The sequence below is a fragment of the Lepidochelys kempii genome, chromosome 14, assembly GCF_965140285.1.
Source record: "Lepidochelys kempii isolate rLepKem1 chromosome 14, rLepKem1.hap1, whole genome shotgun sequence".
Taxonomy (NCBI): Eukaryota; Metazoa; Chordata; order Testudines; family Cheloniidae; genus Lepidochelys; species Lepidochelys kempii.
This window is the reverse complement of record NC_136393.1, coordinates 2,020,230-2,046,814: the sequence shown is the minus strand read 5'-3', so window position 1 is coordinate 2,046,814 and position 26,585 is coordinate 2,020,230. Positions and strand designations below refer to the sequence as shown.

Genomic DNA, 26,585 nt, shown 5'->3' with positions numbered 1-26,585 from the left:
CAGAGCGGTAGTGGTTTCTTCCCAGCCATGCAGCCAGTCAGTAAAACAAACACAAGGCAGAGAGGCCAAGCAACCCGCTGGAATGAAAGAAAAGGAAATCTGAAGTTGCTAAAGATGGAAGGTTCATTTCCTCTTTCTCCTCCCCAGGGTTATGAAATAAGCAGCTGTTAAACACAAGTCCAGTCTGCTTAGAAAAACGTGCGTTTCCCCTCTGATGTCCCTGTGCTTATTCTGATGAGCAGAGACCATACCTCACTGTTTCACCCTGTCCTATACTCCCGAATTTAGGGGCACTACCACTAAACAAAACCCTGTGGATTTGTTTTTGCAATTGGAGCTCTTAAGTGAAGTGCTCACAGGGATGGGAAAGACTGTTGGCAATCCACTGAAGAATAGTATTCTGTGTAGAAGGGAAGTATGAACAAGATTAGAGGATTTTCCACTTCATTCAGGAATGTCTTTCTAGGCCCTGTCTGCACTCATCTTCCCATTCCAGAAGCATTCATATTCCATCTTAACTTTGATGTAGCTCAAAGCTGGTGAGCTCCCCAGATTTGGCAGAAAGTGTTCTAGGACCCATCTCTCTGTCCCTGGAGAAGACTGTGCGACTTAACCCCCAAAAGGTGGATTTGCACCTCTTTCCCATGTTCTAACACAATACACAATTATATGAGTGGTTGGACCTAAACCAGCCTGCTGTCTTGGAGCAGACAGAAAAGCCAGAGATTGGAGCAGGGCAAACACGGCTGGAACCCAAGATCACAGAAGCAGTTTTATTACTTTGTGTGTCAGTTTCTCATCACTGCTCATTTTTCTGTTATTCAGCCTCCAGGAGAGTGACAAAAGCAGTAAAATCTTATACTGTATTTATTTGTGAAAATATTTGTCAAAAGATACTTTATTCCGATCTGGCTCTGTGCTTCTGCCTATTCTGCTTCCTGTGACCCAAGCCTGGAGTCCAGGGCTTGGCTGAGCCAGGACAACACCCTCTGGTACTGAGGATACTCCTGCTGAATCTGATGGATGATGACATTAATGGTGTGCAGCCGGTCCTGCTGTTTCCGCTGCTCCTGCTGCAGGACTTGCTGGGTGCGGCACAGTGGGGTATACTTCCCGTCCTTCACTGCCTGCAGATGCTTCTGACGAGTCTGATAGGCCACAATTTCTGACAGGTTCTTAGAAGAGCAACAGTGAAAACTACATTAAGGACATCTGATTGAATAAAAGAGAGCTATGAGAGTAAGGAGGACTTAATTAAATGGGGGAGGAAACGCGATTATCACATCTTGAAATGGAGGATTATGAAGAGGGAGAGATCAGTGAAGTCCTATTCTAACTACTAAAGTGGGCATCCCCCGTTTTGAGTTATAGATATAAATGATCACAACATTGCTTAGTGAATCTCCAAATCAGACACATGCATAGAAGAAAAATCTTGCAAAGACAGAGAAATGCTATGAATTTTAAAAGACAAGGGAGATCTGTCTGGTCACACTACCCCCAGAGAAAAGTTCTGTCTCCCACACAGATGAGCTTTGGTCTTACTGGTGAGACTTCCAGTTCTAGAACGGAACATGATGGTGCTCAGATAACCAGCCTGAGCTCGGTACATGTGGTTTGGGATGAGGTAGAAAGGCCATGTGGTCTGGCAGCACAGGAAAATAATACATGCAGTGCATACGTATTAAAGACACCTTACCCAACGTTTCTTATCCTGAAGCCTCTCTATGTCTGCATCAAGGACATCAGTCTCAGCCTGCAAACTGGAGACCTGCTGCTGCTTTTCCAGAAGGCCGATGCTGAGAGATTTCTGGGTGTTCTCCAGCTCTGCGATGGTTCTGTTGCAGTCTTGAGCATTCTAATGAAAGGAAGAGAAGGAAACTTGAGATTCTTCCTCTGCCTGCCAACTGCATTGCCAAATCATCACCTGACAACTTCTCCCTTTCTTGGACATTTCAAGGCTGTACTTCCTTTACTAAGTATACTCTGTGGCCTAAAGGCACAGGCACTCACACTGCTAGATGCCCATTAGGCACACTGGGCATTCTAATGTTGTGCCAGGAAATGTGACAATCCACTGGTGTTTCACTGCATTGCCATGCAGTGAATGTCTCCATGCCTGGGGGCACATTACTGCACTTTTCTTTACACTACCATGAAGAGAGGCAGATGGCACAGAATATGCACCAGGCATTTTCCTTCCAAGCACTTTGTATCCCAACTCCAAGTGATTAAAGAAAATAGGATAACTGGGGAATGAGGAGCAGCATTGAAGGGTTTGAATAAAAGTCCTGTCAAGTTCTTCTAAGACAGAAGGTTAGTGGGTCTGGCATGGCAAAAAGTAGATGATCTTCAGAGCTACATGAGGAATACCATAGAATCCTGGAGATCAACATGAGTTTCACCAGGGCCTATCCCCGGTGTCCTCTTCTCCACTGACATATGCCCACAGCACTTTCCTTGCCATCTGGGAGAAAGGTTGGCTCAATGAATCGTGCATGACATCCTCCTTGCATAGTCTGATTGTAGGCCATAAAGCAAAGCTGATGTCGAGCAATATCGGACATATTTCTAGTTATAAAGCAAGTGCAGAAAAAATCAGTTCTTATGGCCCCTCGCTACCTGCTCACCTTTTGGGTTTCCTTGATCTTCTTCCGCAGTTCCTGTGTCTTGTGGTGGAAGTCACTCTGGGTGAAATGTTTCTTATCCATTTTGCTCTGACCCTCTCCCCGAATCATGATGGTCTCTCTGCGGGAGACAGCTGCCTCCATATCACGAATCATCTTCTCCTGCTGCTTTGTCAGCTGGCTGTAGCGGACCTGCCATGTGTGAGGAGAGAGAAACTCTGAAGATACCCAGTGGTCACAAATTGCATCTGATAGAAGACTTTCAGTGTGACAGATTCCAGCTAAAGAGACAGGACACATTTGACACACAGGCCTTGGCATCCCAAATCTTTCAAGTAAATCATGAGCCAGGTTTGTACAGCATGGATCTGGGAAGCATCAGACTAATAACTGACTCCCTATCCGCTTGCCCAACTCAGTCTTCTAAAGATTTCAACGCAATAAATTCATCTAAACGCAATAATAAGGGAAGGAAGGTAGAAGTGTCCTGTAGGTGGGAGAGGAGGTTGCTTTGGCAGAGAGAGAAACACTTCTCTGAATCAGTGCATTGGTGGACGTAGTATTCCATGAGTGGTGCTTTGGTTACGTACAGGGCCACCACATAGTAAGATAAACGCTGTCCTGTAAGTTTCCTTCCCAGTCAGGTCTGCCTTTTGCTGAGCTCCCCCATTGCTAGGCTAACACAAGGAACACGTAAAGAGGTGTAACAGCGTACTGAGCTAGGTCAAAGGAAGACACCTATCCCTGACACTGCCAGGAACCTTGGAGTTATCTCCTATCTACTGTCTGATGTTTCAGCATCTCCTGCAAGGCTGGGTAATCTCCTTGTGAATCTCTTCTTTCCCCTCCTACCTTGGCTCACCTGCATCCTATGGATCTCTGTTCTCATGGCTCGGATCTCGCCTTGCCCTGTCTCTGAGTCCACTGCAGCACGCATCTCCTTAGCCAACTGGATCTTTTTCTCCCATAGCATGATCTGATGCCTTCAACGACAGAAGGGGAGGGGATGCCTTTCTATGAAAAAGAAGGGGTCACTCTGCCACTTGATTCCCCTGTATATGTGGTGTCACACTATGGATCCCCATTCTGAGTCCAAAGCTCAACAGTCCAGCAGGAAACTAAGAGTTCACTGTATGGAACATGACACATTTGGTGCCCTCAGTATGAGAATCAGTCATGGTTCTGCAGGTCAGAAGTGTCATGATAATGGTAGAAATTGGGGTTGGGATTGCAGCATAAAGGATTAAAGCCAACATTTGTTAACTCAGCAGCTCTGAAAAATCAGGCCCTTTATTTAGGGGCCTCCTGTGAGGTTCCAAATTTGAGAATTTTGGATCATGTAGCTACCTTCCTCTGGACAGCCATTGGGCTTACATCACACCACTCCATACTGAGTTTCCCTCTCTCCCCCCCACACTCAATGCTGGCAGCCTTCTGCTGACTAGAGGCCAAGCACTGAGTGAGGGTGGAGACCGCATTACTTCTCATTCGTCTACAGAAACAGGCAGCTGGTGCAGCAGTATGAGGAAGACTGAACAGCAGTTACTGTGACTGTATCTGGCCTGCAGAAAATAAATGATAGACTCTTAATCTTCTGGGTTACAAAAAGTTCTAGAACTCATCCCACCTTCCCATCAAAGGTAGAGGGGAGCCAGGAAAGGAGCACATCAATCTAACAGGATGTGACAGAACGCATTTTCCCCTCCAGCATTAGGGCAGGGAAGAATAATGCAGTTGCATGACACGAGAGTTCAAACACTGTGGCATAAAACAAGGGGTCTGGGTCTCACTCTGCTTCCACCAGGCTGTTTAGGAGTCTCTCTTTCTCCTCATGCAGTCGGTCCAGCTTCTCCTGCATCTCAATCGACTCTCTCTCTGCTGCCTGGAGTTAGGAAGCAGAAATCAACATCACTGTGTCAGATTGAGAGGCGCTGGCAGGCTCACTGCTTGCCTCTGATCTTCCTGTCTCTTTTGGCTTACAACCCTCCCCACAATACAGGTAGAATGTCTAATCCTCCTGGGCTATGTAAAGGGAATCATTGTCTCTGCACAGGAACCAAATTGGGATAGCCTTTCTGTGCATAGCTGTACATTTCCATCTGGTTACATGCTTTTGTGCCATAGGGGCAGCAGTTAGCAATCTCTGACTGTCTCGTGCAACACAGTGCCAGTGAGAGCTCAGCAAGATTGCTGTTTGTCAGGCTGTGTCCTGGAGACGCGGAGCAAAGCCTTCCCTACCTTAAGCGAGCGCACAAACTCATTCTCCATGATGGTGTTGCCATGCTGCAGCTCCTCCGAGTTGTGGCTGTTCTTGTTGATTAACATGTTGAGTTTCATCAAGTCATTGGCCATGTTCCTCATGTGGCGTTCAATGTCTTTCTGTTCATTCTTCTCCTGCTGGATTTCATCTACAGGAGAATAGGAAAGAGAGGGAAAAGATTTTAAAAAGTAAAAGCAGAGAGTACTCACCAGGGCACTGGGGCCGGGGGGGAACATGGGGGGGTTCTGACAGTGTAGACAAAGCTGCACTTGTAGCTACCCACTCTGAAGGTCTCCATGGACACTGACAAAGCCACAAGCCTTTCCATAAAGCCAAAATCGAATGCATGTTTTGAAAATGGTTATGATGAAACCCTACCTGTGTGTGTGCTGGAGGAGGCTTGAGGGCCTGGCTCAGAAGGACAGTGTAAGGGAGCCCAGGCTGGTGGACCAGGCAGGCTCAGTAGTACCCCAGAGTGGGGGGTAACCCATCACATATCTCACTTCCTTGACATTGTTGGGGCCTAGGGCACTGTTGCACCTCGATCCCTCCTGTTCTCTGCCTGTGGCACATAATAGTCTAGGCTCCTGTAAGCCGCGATACTTTGGTCTAATTCGGTTGCTGGGTCTAGTGTGCAGGTGCTGGTGGCCTGTGATACACAAGAAGTCAGACTAGATCAGGGATTCTCAAACTGGGGGTTGGGACCCCTCAGGGGGTCACAAGGTTATTACATGGGGGGTCGCAAGCCATCAGCTTCCACCCCAAACCCCGCTTTGCCTCCAACATTTATAATAGTGTTAAAGATATGAAAAAGTGTTTTTAATTTGGGGAGGGTCACACTCAGAGGCTTGCTATGTGAAATGGGTCACCAGCACAAAAGTTTGAGAACCCATGGACTAGATGATCTGGTCGTCCCTTCTGGCCTTAACCTTTAGGACCCTATTTTCTAAGAACAGTAACATATCAAGATGGTCATCTGGGATGCGATCCTGCAACCCTTCCTCTTACATAAATAAAGGCTGCAAGATCCAGCCCTTAGAGGGGAGACCAGGCTGCTCAAGTGGCAGAAGGTGCTGGCATGTAGCCCCAGAGTACACCTAGGGATACAATAGAACCACATGTCGCACTGTATATCCATACAGAGGCACTATGGTTGCAGATACTGAAAATTTTCTTTGTTGCGAGGTTCTAAAATTACAAGTTATTGAACCGTCTCTCCCTTTGTTCTCTGGCAGCGCATGCCCACTCGTTGATTAACACTGCCAGGAGGATTGAGGGAAACACTTACTTTCAGTGCGCACTTTCTTTTGTTGCATGATGGTGATCTGTTTCTTTAACATATCCAAGGAGGCCAGCTGCTCTTCCCGCTCCTGAGTCAGTTTGACCAGCTCTTTCTGCAGCCTGAGCCAGTACTTCTGCAGTGTCATCACGTCTGAGTTGTGTTCATCTATCTGCTTGGTTAGCCTGTTGATCTCAATTTCCAAGGGTCCCAGTTCTTGACCCTGTAAAGGAAAAAAGTTTAGTATTAGTCAGACAGAGACGCTATTTACTGTGGCATCCCTAGACCTTCTGGAGCTCAGCTCAGGGATGCCTGAAATGCTCATTTTGCATGTTGGTAGCCAGCTCATGGCTGCATCAGCAGTGCTGCTATCTGAGTTCTGGGATCATGTGAACAGGTTTGGGTGTTGCTTCTGGCATTCCTTTCTGTCATGCGTAACCAGAGAGAACTGTGTATGGCTTTCCTCATCTTTACCCTCCTCCACCCCCTTTCTTGTGTTTAAATTGTAAGTGCACACCCTGAATGGAAGTCCCTAAATGCACCAAGAAAAATCTTCATCCCATAGATTTGCTCTTAATCAATTGTTGGATTATTTCTTAAAATGACACACTGTGAAGTTGGGATTTAATTTTTGCATTAAAACTAATCATGAGTCTAAACTGGGGACTTGCTCACATCAGCAGCAGAATTCAGCAGCCAGAACTGGGATTATCCCCATTTACATTTAGTCTGGCCTCCCAGGAGAGGTACTGGCCAGGGCTGCTTCTTTGATAGTGTTTTATGGCTACAGAGAGGAACACAAAAATCAGCATGACAGGCATTCTGAGTGCACTGTACAGGATAGACACCTCCTCTCATTACCTTGCCCATGTCTATTACCTCTACGCAGTTACCTTTATGAACCAAACTTGTAATCTCATCAACGAATGAAATCAGGTTCGGGGGATTAAGCGTAAGAGACGTACCCCCAACTGGGAAATCATCATCTCCATTTTCTTGTTGAACAGGTTGATGACCCCCTGCTTGCGCTCGATCAGGAGATTGCGCTTGCTGATCTCATTCTCACTGCGGTTGATCAGGTCATTGATATTTTTCATTTCCTTGTCCAGCGCAGAGAATGTCTTTTGGAGCATAGAGAGCCTGCAGTTGGTGTGAGTTGTGTCCAGAATGACCTGGGCTTTGTCATTCTCAACTTTGGAAAAATGCAGCTCCTAATAACATCAACAACAAAAAAAGCATTGTCATTCAGCAGTAATCCACTTCTTAGTGTTGTAAACAGGTCTGCAATCCTGTCAACGAAATATGGCTAAGAGAGGAGTATGTCTAGTACGTAAAGAATGGGACTGGGAGTCAGGAGACCTGGAGTCTATTTCCAGCTCTGTCATATGTGCTATGGGGCTTTGGGCTAGTTATGTAACCTCTCTGCACCTCTCTTCCTCCGTCAGTACAATGGGGATAATGATATTTACCTACTTTCTAGGGATGATGGGAGGCAGTAATCCTGAACTCCTTTGAGGGAAGATGCTAGAGAAGACAAAGTTTTATCATCATCATCATCCCTGAAGTTATTTTCCCAACCTATATGCCTCAGTTACATCTGGCCAGACAGACAGAGATACAAATAACTACAGAAGAGCCACTTGCCCTGCATCTATCTCAGAGTTGCCTGCATGTTTCACAATCAAAGACAGCATTAACAGCTTGCCAGGAGCCCAAGGACTGCACCTGATTTATAGAAAATGGAGAAGAGTGAAGTCACCTTAATATTGAACAGAGAAACGGGGCCCATAGAAATACAGGTCTGAGCACTTGCTGTTACATTCTTGATGTGACCACTAGGTCACTCAACTCAGGATGGCACACTTCTTGCTGGAACTTGTAGTGTCCATGAGCTGCACCTCTGTATGCTGATGAGGGCAGCCACATTGTAAAATGTCATGGTCTGTGCTTTGGCCACCTCTGGTTCGCTTCATTTAGAGAGTGGGTCTGCAGTATTCCTTTCCACATGTAAAAGCATGCAGCACTGAGTCTAAACATGCCCAGGGTGCATCACTCTATGCCATTCTCTAAGCAGAAGATGAAGCCAGTATCTGCTGTACAAGATGGCACTAATATTTCTGTCATACTTTCTTTGGCTAAATTATCTTCTGAAACCCTACAATATGATCCTCAAAAGGCAGCTGCGAAGGGAAGAGCTCTTAGGCACATCTGCACCTGGAGGTGAATTCAGAGAAGCTGCATTTTGCTTTGCAGGCCCTTCTACTTTTATGCTTAATAGGAATGTCCCCCGCCCTTTCCACAAGACCTGAAAACTTGATTAACAGTAACAGAAATATCTCATATTTCTATAGTACCTATCGTCCTGAAGAGTCCTAAAGTATTGTACAAACTCAGCCTACAGTTTACAAGGGAGTCACTTCACCCGCCACTGAAATACAGCCACTTGTAGGGTGAAATATGGCAATTTAACAGCACATGGTAACATAATGCAACAGCTTAGGACAGTAAGTGAAGAAGAATCCTAGCCATTTGAAACTGTACAAGAAATGTAATAGGGCAAAGGGAATGACCCAAGATGGAATTTGACTAGAATGCTACATAGTCAAGGACAAAGCCCTGTCCTCCTGGCAGTAGCTGGAGCACTAGGAACACAGGGAGTGTGATGGAGCTTGCTTTAGATGGGGTCCTCTTTTTTTGGCAGGGGAGGCTATCTATTGGTGCCAATGGCCTTTGGGCCATGCTTGCAGTATCCTGGGGGGAATAAACACAGAATGTGTCTCTCTCTCTCTCTCCTGCAGGTCAGCTACCATCAGTCACACAGAAGCAGATGCCATACCAGATCCAGCTTTCTCTTATGAAGTTTAGCAGCCAGTTGTGAAAAATATTTTGCTGCTTTGCTGGACATCAGCTGATCCTGCAGCTTTGCCATGATCTGATTCTCCAACTCCTGTCTGGCTTCAGTCTCTTTCTTTGTTTCCTTACTGATGGCCTGCAGCTCATTCATCCGAGCAGCTCGGTCCTGAGAGGAAAGACACGGAAACAGGGCTGTTAAAAAGTGTAGGCTGTTGGGATTTGGGAAAGTGGATAGAAATCTACAGGTGACAAAATATCAACGTCTGATTAAAAAAGCCTCTTCTCCACAGGGACCTGGTCTCACCGAGTTGGCCCTGCTGAGGGCTTGCTCTGTCTCATGCAGCGTGCGGGTGTAGGTGCTGTATTCAACTTTCAGGGCATCCTGTTTGGCTGTGCACTGGGCAATCAGCTTCTTGCTCATGTTGGCATCATTCTCCGAGCGGTTCAAGATGCTGGCAAGCAGCTCATTCCTCTCTTCCTCCTTTGTGACTGACTTCTTGTAGACTTGGATCTCTGTCTCTAACGACCTGAGCTGGTGCTTGGACTGCCTGCAAGGGCAAGGAGAAGACAGGAGAGTGTCATGGGGATTGATTTGTGCACTGGATAGTCAACTCCAAACTCCTGCTTTCAAACAGGCTGCTGCAGAAATGAATAAGTGAAGAGCAAGAAAATCAGACAAGTTCATTCAGCACTGGGGCTATCTGTGTTCATTAAAATCACCCTACTGGAAATAAAACTAAGGCACCTAAATTTTTGGCTAATTTTGAATAGCTCCTTGTGCTCTAGATCTCCCAGTCCTGTTACACTGCAGTTCAGGGGATGAGACTTCAGGGCTTGATCTCAGCCCAAAACTCCCAGGGCCAGTTCAGATGGGAACACAGAACTACTGGGGCACCAGCTCTAGGAGTGAGAGGATAGAAGCTCCCTACATGGCTGTCTAGCACCATGCTCCAGTTGGCCCAGAAGGGGCACTGATGTGAGGAACTGCCTTCAGTCCTGCCTGACCAAAAGGATAGGCATAACATTGGGGAAGGGGTCCTTTCAGGCCCTCAGGTACACATTTGTATTGGAACAGGTATGCTCTTTTTCATTATATTTTTCCCCCTCTTTTCAACAAGCCCATGCTGTGATGACACAACTGTTATTGGTGGCATCATGTCATTTCCTTGCCAATAGGCTACATTCCAGAGGATGTCCTTATGGGAAGGGTGAAGGAGACCACAGCCTGGATACACTGGGAATGGATGGATCACCACGCTGGGAAGCTACACTAAGGAGAGAGAAAACAAAGAAGATGCCAGTATATGCAGAGACTCAGGCAGCTCTCTCGCTTATGGGGAGTTGGAAGAGGTGGGAATCACAGATTTCAGTATCTGAAAAGTGAGGGTTTTTCTTCTCTGCTTAGAGTGGAGTGAACTGCTTCAGCAAAGCTGTATTCTCACAGGAAACAGCAGTGCGTGATTGTGAGAGAGACATCATACAAATTTACTACAGATTGCACCTATTTGACTGCATGAAAACTAACCAATTTTGTATATCATCAGGAGTATTTTTAATATATATTTAGTACATTTTATGAAATACTTTACCACATACTATGTGAAAAATATATTCTGTTTCTGGGTGGGTTCTATCCAGCTGATGAGTACCTGGAAGTAATTAACTTGGTGACAGTATTTCTCTCTTGTCTGCCCTGATCTCCTGTTGAATTCCTCACTAATTTCACCCTCCACAGTCATATGGATGCAAGTCATGCATCTCTGCAGTTAAAACAAACTGCTTGCAATCCCAATAGTAGCCCACAGGCTTGTGATAAATAAAATAATGTTTCACAAAGTTCCTCTCTATCTTCACCTAGCTGCTGGATGAACAGCTGGGTTACCTTTCAATCTTAGTAGGATCCAAATACTCAGCAACAAATTCCATTTTATTTCCACTTCCATTCCTTGTTTTAATACCGCCTCCCTCATGATGGTATGCAGTCTGAGTTGGGGATATAGCGTATTCCACTTCAGAAGCCCTCTCTGTTTCTCAAGTTCAGCCGTCATTTCCTTGCCATCACCTGTCCACCGCCACACAATGTCTTCCCACAGGCACATTTCATTACACAGGTATCAAACTACTGAAACTAGCGGAATAACTAAGATGGAGTAGTCAAGATGGAGCCTTATAAGTGACTGGCAGAGATGGATGTTTGACAATGGAAGTATCCTTCTCCCAACCCTTATGTAGAGATTAAGGGAAACCAGACTATGTCATCATGTCTCCTTTGCTGCAGTGTGAATGTGACAGCACAGAGCTCTTGGCAGATGGAAGGAGAAACCAAAAGTCAAAAGGAAATGTGTCTACAGAAAATGAATTTATTTCAGTTCTTCTCCCTGTTCTCCCCAGGAAATCAGAGTAGAAAAGTATTTTGCAGATTCCTGCACCATTGGGCAAGTTTTAGGGCTAAAGAAAGAATGCACATTCCCTTCGGCACCCAAGGTCGGGATTTTCTGAGGAATGGATTCTTGCCAAATGTCACAAAATCGTGACTGCAAATTACCTAGGTAAATCTTTCCTGATGCCTGTTCTTTTGTCCTGGGAAGTCCTTCAAGGGATAGAGTCAAATGCAAACCAGATAACTCTGCCTAGTTATCCATTTCATACCTTTGAAGGAAGATCATGCTGTGAAGGGAGAAAACACTAACAAAAAATGATGCTCCTTACCCTAATGACCCTTTGCCATTCTAAGCTCTTCAGAGCAACAGATTTATTCTTTGTTTAGCGCACAGTATACATACAACACTATATTAACAGTAACCTTGACAGCACTCTTTTCTCTCTTCCAGTAACTCCCATCCAAAGTGTAGCTATTCTTTTTGTTGGCCCACTTTCAGCTGCTATACCTTAGTGCCTCCTGCATGGCAGAGTAGGCTTCATCTCGTCGCTTCATCCCAGTCAAGCTGCTATCCCACTGATGCATCAGTTGCTTCTTCTCCATGTTAATAGTTTGTATCTCCATACAAGCCTGCGGAGACACCCCACTCTGAGATACTGAATCAACACTGGGCTGGGGTCTCACACCTGCATTCCATCCTCATTGCCCACTTCATTTCACAATACAGCTGGGAAGAAACAACTCAAAATATTCATGCTTTATCTTCTCTTGTTTTCCTATGTCCCCTGCTCTTTCTTTGGCTCTTTTTACCTTTACCCTTGTAGAGTAAGTGAATTAAATGCATTGGCGTACATCTTGTTTTCAGTTACTCTAACAACTTCACTGTAACCAAAAGTGCAATTTATATCATTATGTACGTGAACATTTTTTGCAACATTAAGGTCACAGACAAAAACCGCAGAAAGGAAAGGAAATGCAAAAGTCAAGGCCCCAACAGCAACATTAACTCAGCCTTGTCTCGTATCCCATAAGACACACAGGATGCAATTTACTACAATGTACTATAAATGGTAATATATTAAGCTACAGATTTAACATGAAAATCCAGACCAGAAAAGGGGTATTGTGCTAGCACAGTGTACCGTGATGGCAGCACTATCAAGCTCTTATTTACGCTGCGGTAACCTAAATATAATTACTATGTAATACTTGGATATCATGATACCATGGTGTACAGGAGAAAGATATGTCATTAATATGTAGGAAAATGGATGTCAGAGATTGGACCTGGCATGGAGTTGCTCTGCCGCAGACTCATCCTGTCAGTCACATCAGATGGGTCTGATTAGCTCCAATCCAGGAGCACAGAAGGGGTGTGTGTCTCCCTTCAAGGTAAAGGAACTAAGGGGGTAAGACAAGAGGTCTTGGAGGGGAAAACCCTAGAAACAGCCAACTCAGGATAAGTTTTATTTGTTGTTGTTCTTAAGAACATAGGAACCCCTTTATTCACACAAAGGGCAGGGGTCTGAGAATTTGGACTCAAATCCAGGGGGTGTGTGCTGTGTTAAGTGCAAGGTGGAGGACTCTGGCCCATCACAAAATGTAATATTAACCAACACGTGAAAAATATTGTCATCTCCTACCTCACTCACTGCTTTTCGTGTTATTTTTGTGTCTTCAGCCTGGGCAATAAATTGAGCTTCATACAGACCAATCTGCTCCTGCAGTTCATTGAACTTCCTTGTTAAGCGGTCTACAAGCAGATCCTACAAAAATCAGACCACAACAGATCAGCACAAATACTGCAAACAATCCCAATCCTGACAACATAGATTCAGCAAGAGACACATGGGGGAAGCAAGGTCAAGTGAGGGAGTTGCATTAGATTTGGTGGCTATCAGGTCTTCACCATCCTCACTAGTGAGTGCAGTGCCATGTGATGACAGTCATCTCCATCGCTGCTGAGTGGTCAGGATTGCTCAGTCCATTGCACCATGCTGCAGAGGATTCATTTTCATTTAGTCCATTTATATTATTCAGTCTCATACCAAGGAAGAGCATCAGGTCCAATATGTCACCTAACTTCTGTCTATCTAGGTTATTATACTTGCCCATCACTATGGCATCTGACTACCTTAAAAGGTAATAATTTAGAAGAAAATGCCCTCTAAAAAGCTATCAAAAATCCATACTCCATTGCCACTGTTGACATAATCCTACAATAATTTATTCTGCCGCAAGAGGCAGCCATCTAACCAGCAGAGGGAGCATGAGTTAAAAAAAACTGGCCAGCTATATTTTGTGTTGTAAAATCACGTTTCTAAATTCATCATTGTTCAGAATAATCCCCCTGGGGCTTGAAAATAAGGTGTCTCCTCACTAAACCTCTCCTTCCTCCTTTGCATGTCTGGATACTGGGTTGTTACTATAGAGTTGCTCAAAGAAGCTGTGCTGTGTTTTTCAAAATTTTTTTGCTGTCAGGAAGGTTTCTGTGATTTTTTTTTTTTTTTTTAATTTAGTGGGGAAAATACGTGAACAGAATGTTGGGAATCATTAAGAAAGGGATAGATATTAAGACAGAAAATATATTGCCTCTATATAAATCCATGGTACGCCCACATAGAATCATAGAATATCAGGGTTGGAAGGGACCTCAGGAGGTCATCTAATCCAACCCCCTGCTTAAAGCAGGACCAATCCCCAATTTTTGCCCCAGATCCCTAAATGGCCCCCTCAAGGATTGAACTCACAACCCTGGGTTTAGCAGGCCAATGCTCAAACCACTGAGCTATCCCTCCCCCCATCTTCAATACTGCGTGCAGATGTGGTCGCCCCATCTCAAAAAAGATATGTTGGAATTGGAAAAAGTTCAGAAAAGGATAACAAAAAGGATTAGGGGTATGGACCAGCTGCCATATGAGGAGAGATTAACAAAACTGGGACTTTTCAGCTTGGAAAAGACATGACTAAGGGGGATATGATAGAGGTCTATACAATCATGACTGGTGTGGAGAAAATAAATAAGGAAGTGTTATTTACTCCTTCACATAAGACAAGAACTAGGCATCAACAAATGAAATTAATAGGCAGCAGATTTAAAACAAACAAAAGGAAGCATTTTTTCACACAACGCACAGTCAACCTGTGGAACTCCTTTCCAGAGGATGTTGTGAAGGCCAACACTATACATAACAGGCTTCAAAAAAGAACTAGATAAGTTCCTGGAGGATAGGTCCATGAATGGCTATTAGCCAGGATGGTGTCTCTAGCCTTTGTTTGCCAGAAGCTGGGAATGGGCGACAGGGGGTGGATCACTTGATGATTCCCTGTTCTGTTTATTTCCCCTGGGACACTTGGCATTGGCCACTGTCGGAAGACAGGATTCTGTGCTAGATGGACCTTTGGTCTGAACCAGTATGGCCGTTCTTATGAATGATTTGATTTAGAAAAAGGAATGGTGTCCCCAGCCTCTATTTGTCAGAGAGTGGAGATGGATGGCAGGAGAGAGATCACTAGATCATTACCTGTTAGGTTCACTCCCTCTGGGGCACCTGGCATTGGCCACTGTCAGGAGACAGGATACTGGGCTGGATGGACCTTTGGTCTGACCCATTGTGGCCGTTCTTATGTTAAAAAGCATATCTAAGGAGCTACCTGCTATTTGCAAACATGTACAATCTACGAATGGAAGAGGGCGGACCACATTTTGTACCAATCTTCCTAGAATATATTCTTTTAGCATTCTGTATGACAAGACAGCATTTTCCCAAGGGACTCTGAACTCCAATGACATAATTCAAAGCCTCTTTGTCAGACTTGATAGTTGCCTATACCTGTTTTTTCTTCTCCACCTCAGCCTGGTTCCTGTCTGCCTCAGCCTTCTTCACTGCCCGTTTCATCACGGAGATGTCATCACGCACATCCTGGTCCATGTTCTGCATATAGAACAGACGCAAGGCCATGTTTTCCACCTCAGTCTGCATTACAGAAACTGGGGAGATAGGTGGAAAGGTTAGTTACAGAAGAGGATTTCTGCAACATGTACCATACCAGAGCTAAAAGAGAAAGTAATTAGGATGTGGACAGAGCAAAACCCATAAAAAAACCCATCCAAGTCATATGACCCGCTCTGAGGTGGGCATGGACATCAGTTCCTGGAGCAGAATTCCTGAGGAGAAGCTGTCCAAGAGACCTGGTAAGTGCCCTCAATTCCCACTATATCCTGTATCTCCACAATACTGAAATAGCCCAGCTAAGTTCACTGCCTTGACTGTAAAGGGTTGCCAAGCAGAAGATCCTCGTCTGATGCACCAGGCTGTCTAATCAACTAAGGATCTGCAATCTTCACCAAAGCCTCAACAGACCCCGGCAGAGGCCTCAGACAAGTATAAATAGCCAAATGGTGGGAAATGAGTTGTGTTGAGTATTGGAAAGCCATTGGAACAACTTACCAAAGGTCCTGGTGAATTCTCCCTCACTGGCAATTTTTAAATCAAGAATGGATGTTTTTCTGGGAATGGGTGACAGGGCATGGATCACTTGATCAAGCATGGATCACCTGATGATTCCCTGTTCTGTTCATTCCCTCTGGGGCACCTGGCATTGGCCACTGTCTGAAGACAAGATACTGGGCAAGATGGACCTTTGGTCTGACCCAGTGTGGCCATTCTTATGTTCTAAGAGATCTGCTCTAGGATTTCTTTTGGGGAAGTTCTCTCGCCTGTGCTATACAGGAAGTCAGGTTAGATAATCACAATGTGGCCTTAGAATCTATGAAAGCCTACTTGCCAGGAATGGCCTTTGTTCAAAGGAACCCCTTAAAGGGACGGAAAAGCATTTGTCTTATGACAAGGATGTGGGTTATACTGGTAGAAATTATATAAAAACCAAGACAAGTATTAGGTACATCTATAATGCTTTGAATGTACATGGTGCTTTACAGATATAGAATAAAATGTGGTCTACCCCCTAAAGAGATTACCAACTAACCAATACAATTGCCAAGCTATGCTACAGGAGGCCTAACTGGCGAGGCATACCAGGTATGCTTGAGCTGATCTTTCCAGTCAGCGAGCCATTCCTGAATGCTTGGGCTGATGTTTTTCAAACCATTGTTTGACTTACGCTCAACCTCATTTGTCCTTACATGACTAGAATGAAGAAAGACTAAGCAAGAGCGCCTTAGTCACCTTTCTTGCGTTCATCCTCAGTGCTCTGACATGTTTTCTTGTACACATTTCTGATGTCCTGCAGCTCCTCCTCTAGCTGCCGACGCACCATGGCTATCTGAGAATATCGGTCCTGGTTCTTCTCCAGTTCCATCTGCAGCCGGGCCAGCTGCTGCTGGACCCCATAAAGGACCATTCCCAGCTCCTCCCTCTGCACCTTACCCTGCTTTGTGGCCACCGTCTGCAGACACAAAAGGAGATGGGTCAATTCACACCAACTTGGACAGGGCTGGAATGCTCTGGGAAGTCCACGGAAAACTACTATACCAGCTCCCGAAGCTCCATGGTCACTTTTTCCATCTGTTTACTAAGGTAATTCTTTAGGGCAGCTTGGAATCTTCTCATCAGGGGCTAGAGAGGGAAGAAGATGATGATAGCATCCTTATAACACCTGCATGAATAAGTTATCAAGGAACATGTGTCAGGTACAACACTGCATTTTCACCTCTGGAGACTTGGGTTCCTGTCCTGAGCAGGCTGCAGGTGAAATGGGTTGTGCAGATTCAGCCTTAAGCCTCGTGGACATTTGCTCGTATCATAAAACTACCACCTAGTTTGGCATCTCTAGTCATTTCTGTTTAGGAGAGGCCCAGAGTCTTTAGAGGTCGGAAGTGAAATGAATGGCAGAATGGCACTTCACACAAATGAAGTGTGTGAGGGAAGCTTGCACAGCGTTTTCCCACCAGCTACAGGTCCTTCATTTTCCTGAGAACTGAAGTTCACCAGATTTTCCCATTGCTCTAATCTGCAATTCTAATTTACTACAGAGGGAGCAGATACCATACAGGAGTCAGAACTTTTGTAAAAAGGATGTATAACATATTTAACCTGGAATACAGCTAAACCATGGCCCAGTTTGCCTCCCAGTTCATGGAACCCTCAATACCAGTGACAAGTCTTGAATTTGGACTTTTCTTACATGTTCCGGGTCCAAGACAATCAGCTGTGTTTCCTCCTCCGTTTCCTCACTGCCCTCTCTTTCAGCTTGCTCATCTGCATAATGTAGACTTGCAGTCTCTTCCCCACTCCCAAGCCTGCTGAGGTGCTGGTTAAACAGCTGAAATGCAGAGTCTGAATAGGGAGAGGAGATGGCTACCCCAATGTCACCTGTGCTTGGACGACAAAGAGCAGGCATCACAGAATGAGAATTCAGTGCATTTAAAGGTATTTTAAGATTAGCAGATGTCCTGATGGGGGAAAATATACCTAACAGAGCCAGCTTTCTTTGGAATTTTAGATTGCCTCACAATGTCACTAGCACACAGAAAATAAATCATAATAAAAATATACAGTAAATCTAACAGTGAGGAGGAAAGTTATTATGGAAAAGATTTAAGGACAGGCTTAGTAGTAGCATCATGCAGAGGTTAAACATAAGGATTAAGGCCTGTCTACATGGGGACATGCCGAAAAATGAATCTGAATTAACTAAAGGTGTGAATTTAAAGTGTGAATTAAAATAAACCAAATTAAGGCCACTTTAATTCTGAATAAGAGTGTCCATATGGGGGCTTAATGCTATTTAATTAATACATTTTAAATTCACACCTTTAGTTAATTCAGATTAATTTTTCTGAGTTCCCTGTGTAGACAAGCCCTTAGATTGGATAGTGTATGTCCAACTAGATTCATATTTATTGGGAGAGGAGAAAAAACTGGATACTGTATTTGAAAGCTGGCTGCAAGGATAGTACTATTAGTAAGACACTAATTGATACCTGACTCAGTATGAATCTCCATGTGCACTGATAATGCAGAGCTCTGGGTGCTAGCTCCTGAGGACATGCGGGATCTGCTCCAGCTGTCTATCACTGGCTGCTCCATGTCAGGCAGTTTGGGAGGAAGATTATCCACTTCTACTTGGTCTGAGGAAACCTCATCAGATTTTTCCTAGAACATAAAGGCCATCATATAAAATTAGGGCTGTGAAAGGATCTTCAGTTTAACACAGTTTGCTACTAAAATTCTGCTTATCTTTGTCATCACAAGATAGGAACAATGTAGAAATATAGTCAGCTATAAAAACAGTCTTGTTGCTTCTTGAGGAAGCCGGAAAGCAATTAAAAGGCTCTAAAGTTATCCCAGATATGCCAGCAAGGCTGTATCACTCATGGTGATGGGCACATTAGAAATGCATGTAATAATAAACTAACCCCTTGAATTTTGTTAGGAGTTCTTTATCCACCATGGCTGGTTACCAATTGTCTCCTTTCCAATTAGCCTCTCTCTTGCACGATTCATCCAGTGGTGTGTGTTTACAGTACTAGAATTGCTTCAACAATTTGGGAATGTAATGTCACAAACACTGGATTGTGGGTCTTGTGAATGAGATGCTCCCCTAGTTTAAATTCATAATCAGTCACCTCTCCAAAGGTGACCTCAGAGACCTCCTGCTCCATAGCCCCTGAAACCTCTTCGTCCGTGGCCCCCGCGACCTCCTGCTCCGTGGCCCCCGCGACCTCCTGCTCCGTGGCCCCCGCGACCTCCTGCTCCGTGGCCCCCGCGACCTCCTGCTCCGTGGCCCCCGCGACCTCCTGCTCCGTGGCCCCCGCGACCTCCTGCTCTTTTGGGAGGAGTCTCTCTCCTGGGTCCTCTGTAGGCAAAGCCTCTCCCTCTTCCTTATCATCATTGTTCTCTGGCTGCATTCCCTAGCACAGATCAAAACCAGAAAGTAGAACACAACAAAACAATATTATAATGGTCCATGTTCTTTACTAAGGACTATTACTACAGTGCTTTACAGCTGCTTTGCACATCTGACCACATCTAGTATAACAGCAGCTCCTGCTAGGACTACAGTGGCTAAGGCCCTGTCAAAATTTCCATGAGAAGCTTTTAATTTCCCATATTTATAACTCAGAAGTGAAAAATCTCTCTTTAGGTTTTACCGAAGAAGGTGGTGTTTCAAAGCCACGTTATACCCGATCAAATCGCTTTGTTTTCTTTCTGTCTCTTTTCAAACTGTTCCTTTTAACTAATGCTGTAACTCACTAGGTTCTAATATTGTAGGGTTCTATTAATGTAATTAGAAATTACCATTATGTCTCAGATTGTTGCCTATGCCTTTGTTATTTCAAAACGAGACTATTACAGTGTGCTATATCTGAGGATACACCTTAGATCCATCCTAGACTGAAGCTGGTGCAGACAGTGGCTCACTTACCAAGTGGGGCATCTTACTGGAAGCATTTGCACTGGCTGCCTGTTGATCTCTGGGTGGAATTTAAGGTGTGGGTTATGACTTATAAAGCCCTAAATAGCTTGGGACCAGTCTGTCTGAGGGATCGCCTCTCTTCCTGGGCCAAACTTCCACAGCAGCTGTAATCAGCAGGGAGCCCAAGCTGGATCCCTCTGGTTATAGAAGAGGTGGCAGCTGTCAGGGCATTTTCTTTGAGTGTTCAGGACTATGGAACTTGCTCCCCCAGGTCCAAAATAGCCCAAATATAGTGACCATCTGGGCCCACTGAGAAAGCACCTGTTTGACAGGTTAGTTTGGAGAGGATATTTTTCCCAGAACTATGAAGGAGTGGAAAGGATTGTTTTGTAGGTGGCTGGCTAGCTGAGTTCCGGTTTAAATGATCATTTTAGTACTGCTGGGATTTTGTTGTACTATTAATTATGTATTAGGGTACTTAGAGTCTTGGATAGATGCACCCTAATTACTCTTACAAACAGATAACCTACTGAAACAGTTGGGGCCTGATTTTCATAACTGTTTAGTGCCTGCAGCTTGTATTGACTTTCAATGGCATCAAAGATGCTCAGTACTTCTGAAAATCAGGCCCTTTTGGGGTGGTTTTGAAAATAAGAGAAAACAAATAGGAGGATTCTTATGTGGACTGAGACAGTCCAGTAAAATGTCTAGTGTAAAATATTGTTCAGCCCAGAATATAAATATGAATAATCTGTACATTCTATCTCCCCCAGTAAGTTCATATTTAAATTTATTTTGTTGCAGTCAATTTATTATGTATGTTTGTAACACTGTAAGATATACATATGCAATGAGCCTGTTTTACTTCAAATAATCAATGCATGGACTCCACAGGAATTCAGGCTTCCTATAAGTCTCCTACTTTGAATGTGGATTGTGGACGTAAGTTATTTAATTACTATATTACAGTAATGAGCACTCAGATTTCCATAATACGAGAATACAACTCTTAGGGCCAAGTCCTGAAAATTCCCAAGCACCGAGGTGCTTGAGGTCATTAATTTAATAAGTTTAGAGGCTGCTCAGCACCTCACAGGATGAGGTCTTTACTAAATAAGAAAGCTCCATGCAGAAACCTATCTTTCTTTACTATGAGAACTTTGAAAATGAAAAGGCAAAATCTATATTCAGTGGGAAACTCAACTTTCACCCAACAGGCACAAACTTCTTTCCAACATCCACCGAGCAGACGGGATCAGAACATGTGAACCAGTTTCCCCATTGATAAATTGGGGATAATGGTGTTTATCTTTCCTTTAAAAGTGCTCCAAGATCTACAGATGAAAAGTCTTGTGTCAGAGAGTAAGAGCTAAGTTTTACAAGACTCTCCTGGAAACTGGAATGTAGCCAAATTAAGCTTCCTGAGGCCTCCCTTTCATATCCAAGATAAGATAGCAATAGTTTCTCAATTTTTTGCTACACTGGAATTGCTTCTTTAATGATTTGTGATGTCAACGTATTGGATTGATTGTTCTGTAGGTACCACGCTCTCCTAGGGAGAATTCATAAACATCCACCTCTACAATGGGAGGCTCTGGGGACTCAGGTGCATTTGGTTCTGCTGGGTTGAGTTCCATTCCTGGCTCCTCTGCTGAAACACCATCTGCCTCGTTCTTTCGGTTATGGCTCCTCTCTGGTTGCTCCACCTAGCATACAGCAGAAAACAACATTGTAACAACTGACTGACTCCAATCAAAGTTCTCCGTTATGCACAGCACTTCACATCTAGTGTAAGGAAATGCTCTTAATGTTGAAGCATCTGCTAGTGCTGCAGTCATTAGAGATGTGTTAATAAACCCTTAAATTCCTTCCAGATTCTACAGAGATTTAAAAAAAAAATGGCTTGGTTGTTTTAAAATGTAGCACAAAAACAAAATCCCTAACCTAGAAGCAACTTGAAATGATTATAAAAATTCAACATCAAAGTCCATAACTCAAAATCTATCAAGTCTTATTCTGTGTTAAGATTATGAATTGACTTGTTTGCAGATATAATATTTCCCAATAAATTTTCTTTAGGAGGAGACCATTCTGAATATTAAACATATTATACCAATAGGTCACTACAATTTCTCAGATGGAGGAAGTTTCTATATTCACAATTTTTTGAAAATTTAGAGGATATTTTTAGTGTATTAACTATTTTTATGCTTTTCTGGCTCCAAAGTAAATGTGTTCCCACATATCTTTTGTACATCCTTATTAGTAAAGTGAGGGGTACCAAAAAAAATCCCAAAAGAATCACAGAAATGTAGGGCTGGAAGGGACCTCAAGAGGTCATCTAGTCTAACCCCTGCCCTGAGGCAGGACCAAGTAAACCTAGCCTCTCTCTGACAGGTGTTTGTCTAACCTTCTTCTTAAAATCCTCCAATGGGGATTCTCCCTCAGTAACATATTCCAGTACTAAACTATCCTTATAGTTAGAAAATTTTCCAAAATCTGATCTGAATATTCTAGCTAATTCTTTTCAGGACAAAGGCACTGTGATCTCTAACATTTCTAGGGGAAATGTTTCTTTTCGTGTTTTGAATTTTTTTTTGAATGTTTTGTTTCAGCATTTCTTGGGAAATCCTATATTTCAATATTAGTTGCATTTCTAGTGAACCCACCCACATAGTATCTGGGCACCAAAATATGTACTAATTCCCATGTGATTCTAATTCCCAAGGTGCAGTAAGTCTTTCATATTTGCAACTTTACCCCATTGCCTTCTGGATGCAGCTCCTCCTCTTCTGAAATTTGTCCAACACCTGATTCAGGGCTTAATTAAATTGAACAAAATTATTGAACAATTTTAAACAGAACAACAACGTACAAAAATTAAAAGCTTGGCTTTAGGTTAAATACTAGCATTGCCTCCTGGAGCATTAACAGGGATCAGAACCAAATGTAGGAGTTTGTAAACATACAGAACCGAATGCCATCAGGAACACTTGCATGGTCTGTTTTAGTGTCAGTGAAGACAGTTTATTACTTGGAATTGCTGTGTTTGCAACACAGACACTGTAGCCTTCTGCAAGTGCCTGAGAACCAGAAACGGACATGGACTGAAAACAGATGGAATGCTGGTGCAGCTGGAGAAGACAGAGTCTGGAAGTGAGCTACGACTGGGGGCTGGGGCTGGTCTGGAGAGGTAAGGGAAGGATCCTCCTTCCTTGTCCCTTTCCCTCGCTGGCTCTTTCCCCCATCCTTGTTACTCTCACCCCTCTACAGTTCCCACTAACTCAATCTGCTCCTCTCCATCTCCATCCCAATTTCCCCCCTCCTCCCACCTGCACAGATCCAGATCCCACATCCTCCTCTGCTTCTGCCTCATCCCCTCTGGTGACATTGGCCCTAACACTGGCTCTCCCCCATCCCCACACCTGACCTGCCACCACCTCCACCCCTTTGTTCCATCATTCCTAAGCTCATGCCCATCTCTCGTTCCTTTTCCCCAGCTCTTGCTGTCTCTGGAATGCCCGTTCCATCCACAATCTCTTCCTCTCCCACTCCTTCCAGCTCCCGAGAGACCTGGATCCCTTTGTTTGACTCTGCTTCTGTAGATGCCTTCTCTCACAGATGCCTCTCCTTCTCACTGTCCTGGATCAGACCATGGTGGGGGGCTGGGCTTTTTTTCTTCCATTCCTGTCACCTCTAACTTCACACTGCTCCCGCTCCCCACTCTTTCTCCTCTTTTGAACAGGTGAGGATGGGGACTGGAGGAAGGAATGAGGTCGGGGTGAGGATGAGGATGTGCTGGAGGGGACAGGGAGGCAGGGGGTCAGGGTGAGGACAATGAGGATTAGGAGGAAGGTAGGGGTGAGGATGATGAGCGGGCAAGGAGGAAGGAAGGGGTGAGGATGAGGAGGGGATGGAGGAAGGAAGGGGTGAGTATGAGGAGGGGATGGAGGGGGCTGGGAGGGGTGAGGAGGAGGAGGGGTTGTGGGGGGCAGGGAGGGGAGAGAAAGAGGAGGGGGCAGGGAGAGGGGAGGATGAGGAGGGGCTGGAGGAAGGAAGGGGGGAGGATGAGGAGAGACTGTGGGGGGCAGGGAGGGGGGAGGATGAGGAGGGGCTGTGGGAGGCAGGGAGGGGTGAGGATGAGGAGGGGGCAGGGAGGAAGGGAGGGGTGGGGATGAGGAGGGCTGTGGGGGGCAGGGAGGGGGGAGGATGGGGAGGGGGCAGGGAGGGGTGGGATGAGGATGGGGAGGGGGAGGATGAGGAGGGTGGGGGGGAGGGGGGTCGGGGAAGAGGGTCCGGTGGGAGGGGGCTGGGGCAGGGGGGTCGGGGAGGGGGAGGATGAGGAGGGGAGGGGCAGGGGGGTCGGGGAAGAGGGTCCGGGGGAGGGGGCTGGGGCAGGGGGTCAGGGAGGGGTGGGGATGAGGAGGGTGCGGGGGGCAGGGAGGGGGGAGGATGGGGAGGGGGGGCAGGGGAGTCGGGGAAGAGGGTCCGGGGGGAGGGGGCTGGGGCAGGGGGTCGGGGAGGGGGAGGTTGAGGAGGGGGGGCAGGGGGTCGGGGAAGAGGGTCCGGGGGGAGGGGGCTCGGGATGAGGAGGGTGGGGGGGGCAGGGAGGGGGGAGGATGAGGTGGAGGGGGCTGGGGCAGGGAGGGGGGAGCATGAGGATGGGGAGGGGGATGGGGGTCGGGGGAGGGGGCTGGGAAGGGGGGTCGGGGAGGGGGAGGATGAGGAGGGTGGGGGGGGCAGGGAGGGGGGAGGATGGGGAGGGGAGGGGGTCGGGGAAGAGGGTCCGGGGGGAGGGGGCTGGGGGTCGGGGAGGGGGAGGATGAGGAGGGTGGGGGGGGCAGGGAGGGGGGAGGATGAGGGGGGGGCAGGGGGGTTGGGGAAGAGGGTCCGGGCAGGGGGGTCGGGGGAGGGGGCTGGGGCAGGGGGGTCGGGGAGGGGGAGGATGAGGATGGAGAGGGGGGTCGGGGGAGGGGGCTGGGGCAGGGGGGTCGGGGAGGGGGAGGATGAGGAGGGGCTGTGGGGGTCAGGGAGGGGGGAGGATGAGGGGGGGGCAGGGGGGTCGGGAGGGGGAGGATGAGGAGGGGGCTGGGGCAGGGAGGGAGGAGGATGAGGAGGGGGGGCAGGGGGGTCGGGGAAGAGGGTCCGGGGCAGGGGGGTCGGGGAGGGGAGGATGAGGAGGGGCTGTGGGGGGCAGGGAGGGGGGAGGATGAGGGGGGGGCAGGGGGGTCGGGGAGGGGGAGGATGAGGAGGGGCTGTGGGGGGCAGGAAGGGGGGAGGATGAGGAGGGGCTGTGGGGGGCAGGGGGGTCGGGGAGGGGGAGGATGAGGAGGGGGCTGGGGCAGGGAGGGGAGAGGATGAGGAGGGGGGGCAGGGGGGTCGGGGAAGAGGGTCCGGGGGAGGGGGGTCGGGGAGGGGGCTGGGGCAGGGGGGTCGGGGAGGGGGAGGATGAGGAGGGGCTGTGGGGGGCAGGGAGGGGGGAGGATGGGGGGGCAGGGGGTCGGGGAGGGGGAGGATGAGGAGGGGGCTGGGGCAGGGAGGGGGGAGGATGAGGAGGGGCTGTGGGGGGCAGGGAGGGGGAGGATGGGGGGGCAGGGGGGTCGGGGAAGAGGGTCCGGGGCAGGGGGGTCGGGGGAGGGGGCTGGGGCAGGGGGGTCGGGGAGGGGGAGGATGAGGAGGGGCTGTGGGGGCAGGGAGGGGGGAGGATGAGGGGGGGCAGGGGGGTCGGGGAAGAGGGTCGGGGCAGGGGGGTCGGGGGAGGGGGCTGGGGCAGGGGGGTCGGGGAGGGGGGAGGATGAGGAGGGGGGGCAGGGGGTCGGGGAAGAGGGTCCGGGGCAGGGGGGTCGGGGGAGGGGGCTGGGGCAGGGGGGGTCGGGGAGGGGGGAGGATGAGGAGGGTGGGGGGCAGGGGGGTCGGGGAAGAGGGTCCGGGGGGAGGGGGCTGGGGCAGGCGGGTCGGGGAGGGGGAGGATGAGGAGGGGCTGTGGGGGGCAGGGAGGGGGGAGGATGGGGGGGGCAGGGGGGTCGGGGAAGAGGGTCCGGGGCAGGGGGTCCGGGGAGGGGGCTGGGGCAGGGAGGGGGGAGGATGAGGAGGGGGGGCAGGGGGGTCGGGGAAGAGGGTCCGGGGGAGGGGGAGGATGAGGAGGGGCTGTGGGGGCAGGGAGGGGGGAGGATGAGGGGGGGGCAGGGGGAGGGGGCTGGGGCAGGGGGGTCGGGGAGGGGGGAGGATGAGGAGGGGGCTGGGGCAGGGAGGGGGGAGGATGAGGAGGGGGGGCAGGGAAGAGGGTCCGGGGCAGGGGGGTCGGGGGAGGGGGCTGGGGCAGGGGGGTCGGGGAGGGGGAGGATGAGGAGGGCTGTGGGGGGCAGGGAGGGGGGAGGATGGGGGGGGCAGGGGGGTCGGGGAAGAGGGTCCGGGGCAGGGGGGTCGGGGAGGGGGGAGGATGAGGAGGGTGAGGGGCAGGGGGGTCGGGGAGAGGGTCCGGGGGAGGGCAGGGGGGTCGGGGGAGGGGGCTGGGGCAGGGAGGGGGAGGATGAGGAGGGGGGGCAGGGGGGTCGGGAGGGGGAGGATGAGGAGGGGGCTGGGGCAGGGAGGGGGAGGATGAGTAGGGGGGGCAGGGGGTCGGGGAAGAGGGTCCGGGGGAGGGGCAGGGGGGTCGGGGAAGAGGGTCCGGGGCAGGGGGGTCGGGGGAGGGGGCTGGGGCAGGGGGGTCGGGGAGGGGGGAGATGAGGAGGGTGGGGGGCAGGGGGTCGGGGAAGAGGGTCCGGGGGGAGGGGGCTGGGGCAGGCGGGTCACTCTGAGATAGCG

At 47.9% G+C, this 26,585-nt stretch overlaps 1 protein-coding gene across 3 annotated transcripts in view; it reads right to left on the bottom strand.

Moving 5' to 3' along the window:
• Nucleotides 1–182: 182 nt before the first annotated feature.
• Nucleotides 183–26,585, bottom strand: part of CCDC40 (coiled-coil domain 40 molecular ruler complex subunit) — a 27,916-nt gene continuing 1,513 nt past the window's right edge. The window contains exons 2-21 of one of the 3 annotated variants that reach the window (XM_078848461.1): nt 22,542–22,602; nt 21,359–21,487; nt 18,991–19,275; nt 18,346–18,517; nt 17,547–17,734; nt 16,895–16,978; nt 16,589–16,808; nt 15,233–15,390; nt 13,043–13,165; nt 11,908–12,029; nt 9,324–9,567; nt 9,003–9,185; nt 7,132–7,377; nt 6,176–6,389; nt 4,866–5,035; nt 4,418–4,509; nt 3,490–3,610; nt 2,631–2,819; nt 1,700–1,858; nt 183–1,175 (exon numbers count right to left, since the gene is read on the bottom strand). In XM_078848461.1, coding sequence (XP_078704587.1) covers nt 927–1,175; nt 1,700–1,858; nt 2,631–2,819; nt 3,490–3,610; nt 4,418–4,509; nt 4,866–5,035; nt 6,176–6,389; nt 7,132–7,377; nt 9,003–9,185; nt 9,324–9,567; nt 11,908–12,029; nt 13,043–13,165; nt 15,233–15,390; nt 16,589–16,808; nt 16,895–16,978; nt 17,547–17,734; nt 18,346–18,517; nt 18,991–19,275; nt 21,359–21,487; nt 22,542–22,602 — 3,409 coding nt within the window. In that variant the 3' untranslated portion in view covers nt 183–926. Of the gene's footprint in view, nt 1,213–1,699; nt 1,859–2,630; nt 2,820–3,479; nt 3,611–4,417; nt 4,510–4,865; nt 5,036–6,175; nt 6,390–7,131; nt 7,378–9,002; nt 9,186–9,323; nt 9,568–11,907; nt 12,030–13,042; nt 13,166–15,232; nt 15,391–16,588; nt 16,809–16,894; nt 16,979–17,546; nt 17,735–18,345; nt 18,518–18,990; nt 19,276–21,358; nt 21,488–22,541; nt 22,603–26,585 lie in introns of those variants that run through there. The other 2 variants (XM_078848462.1, XM_078848463.1) reach the window with 2 other exon arrangements.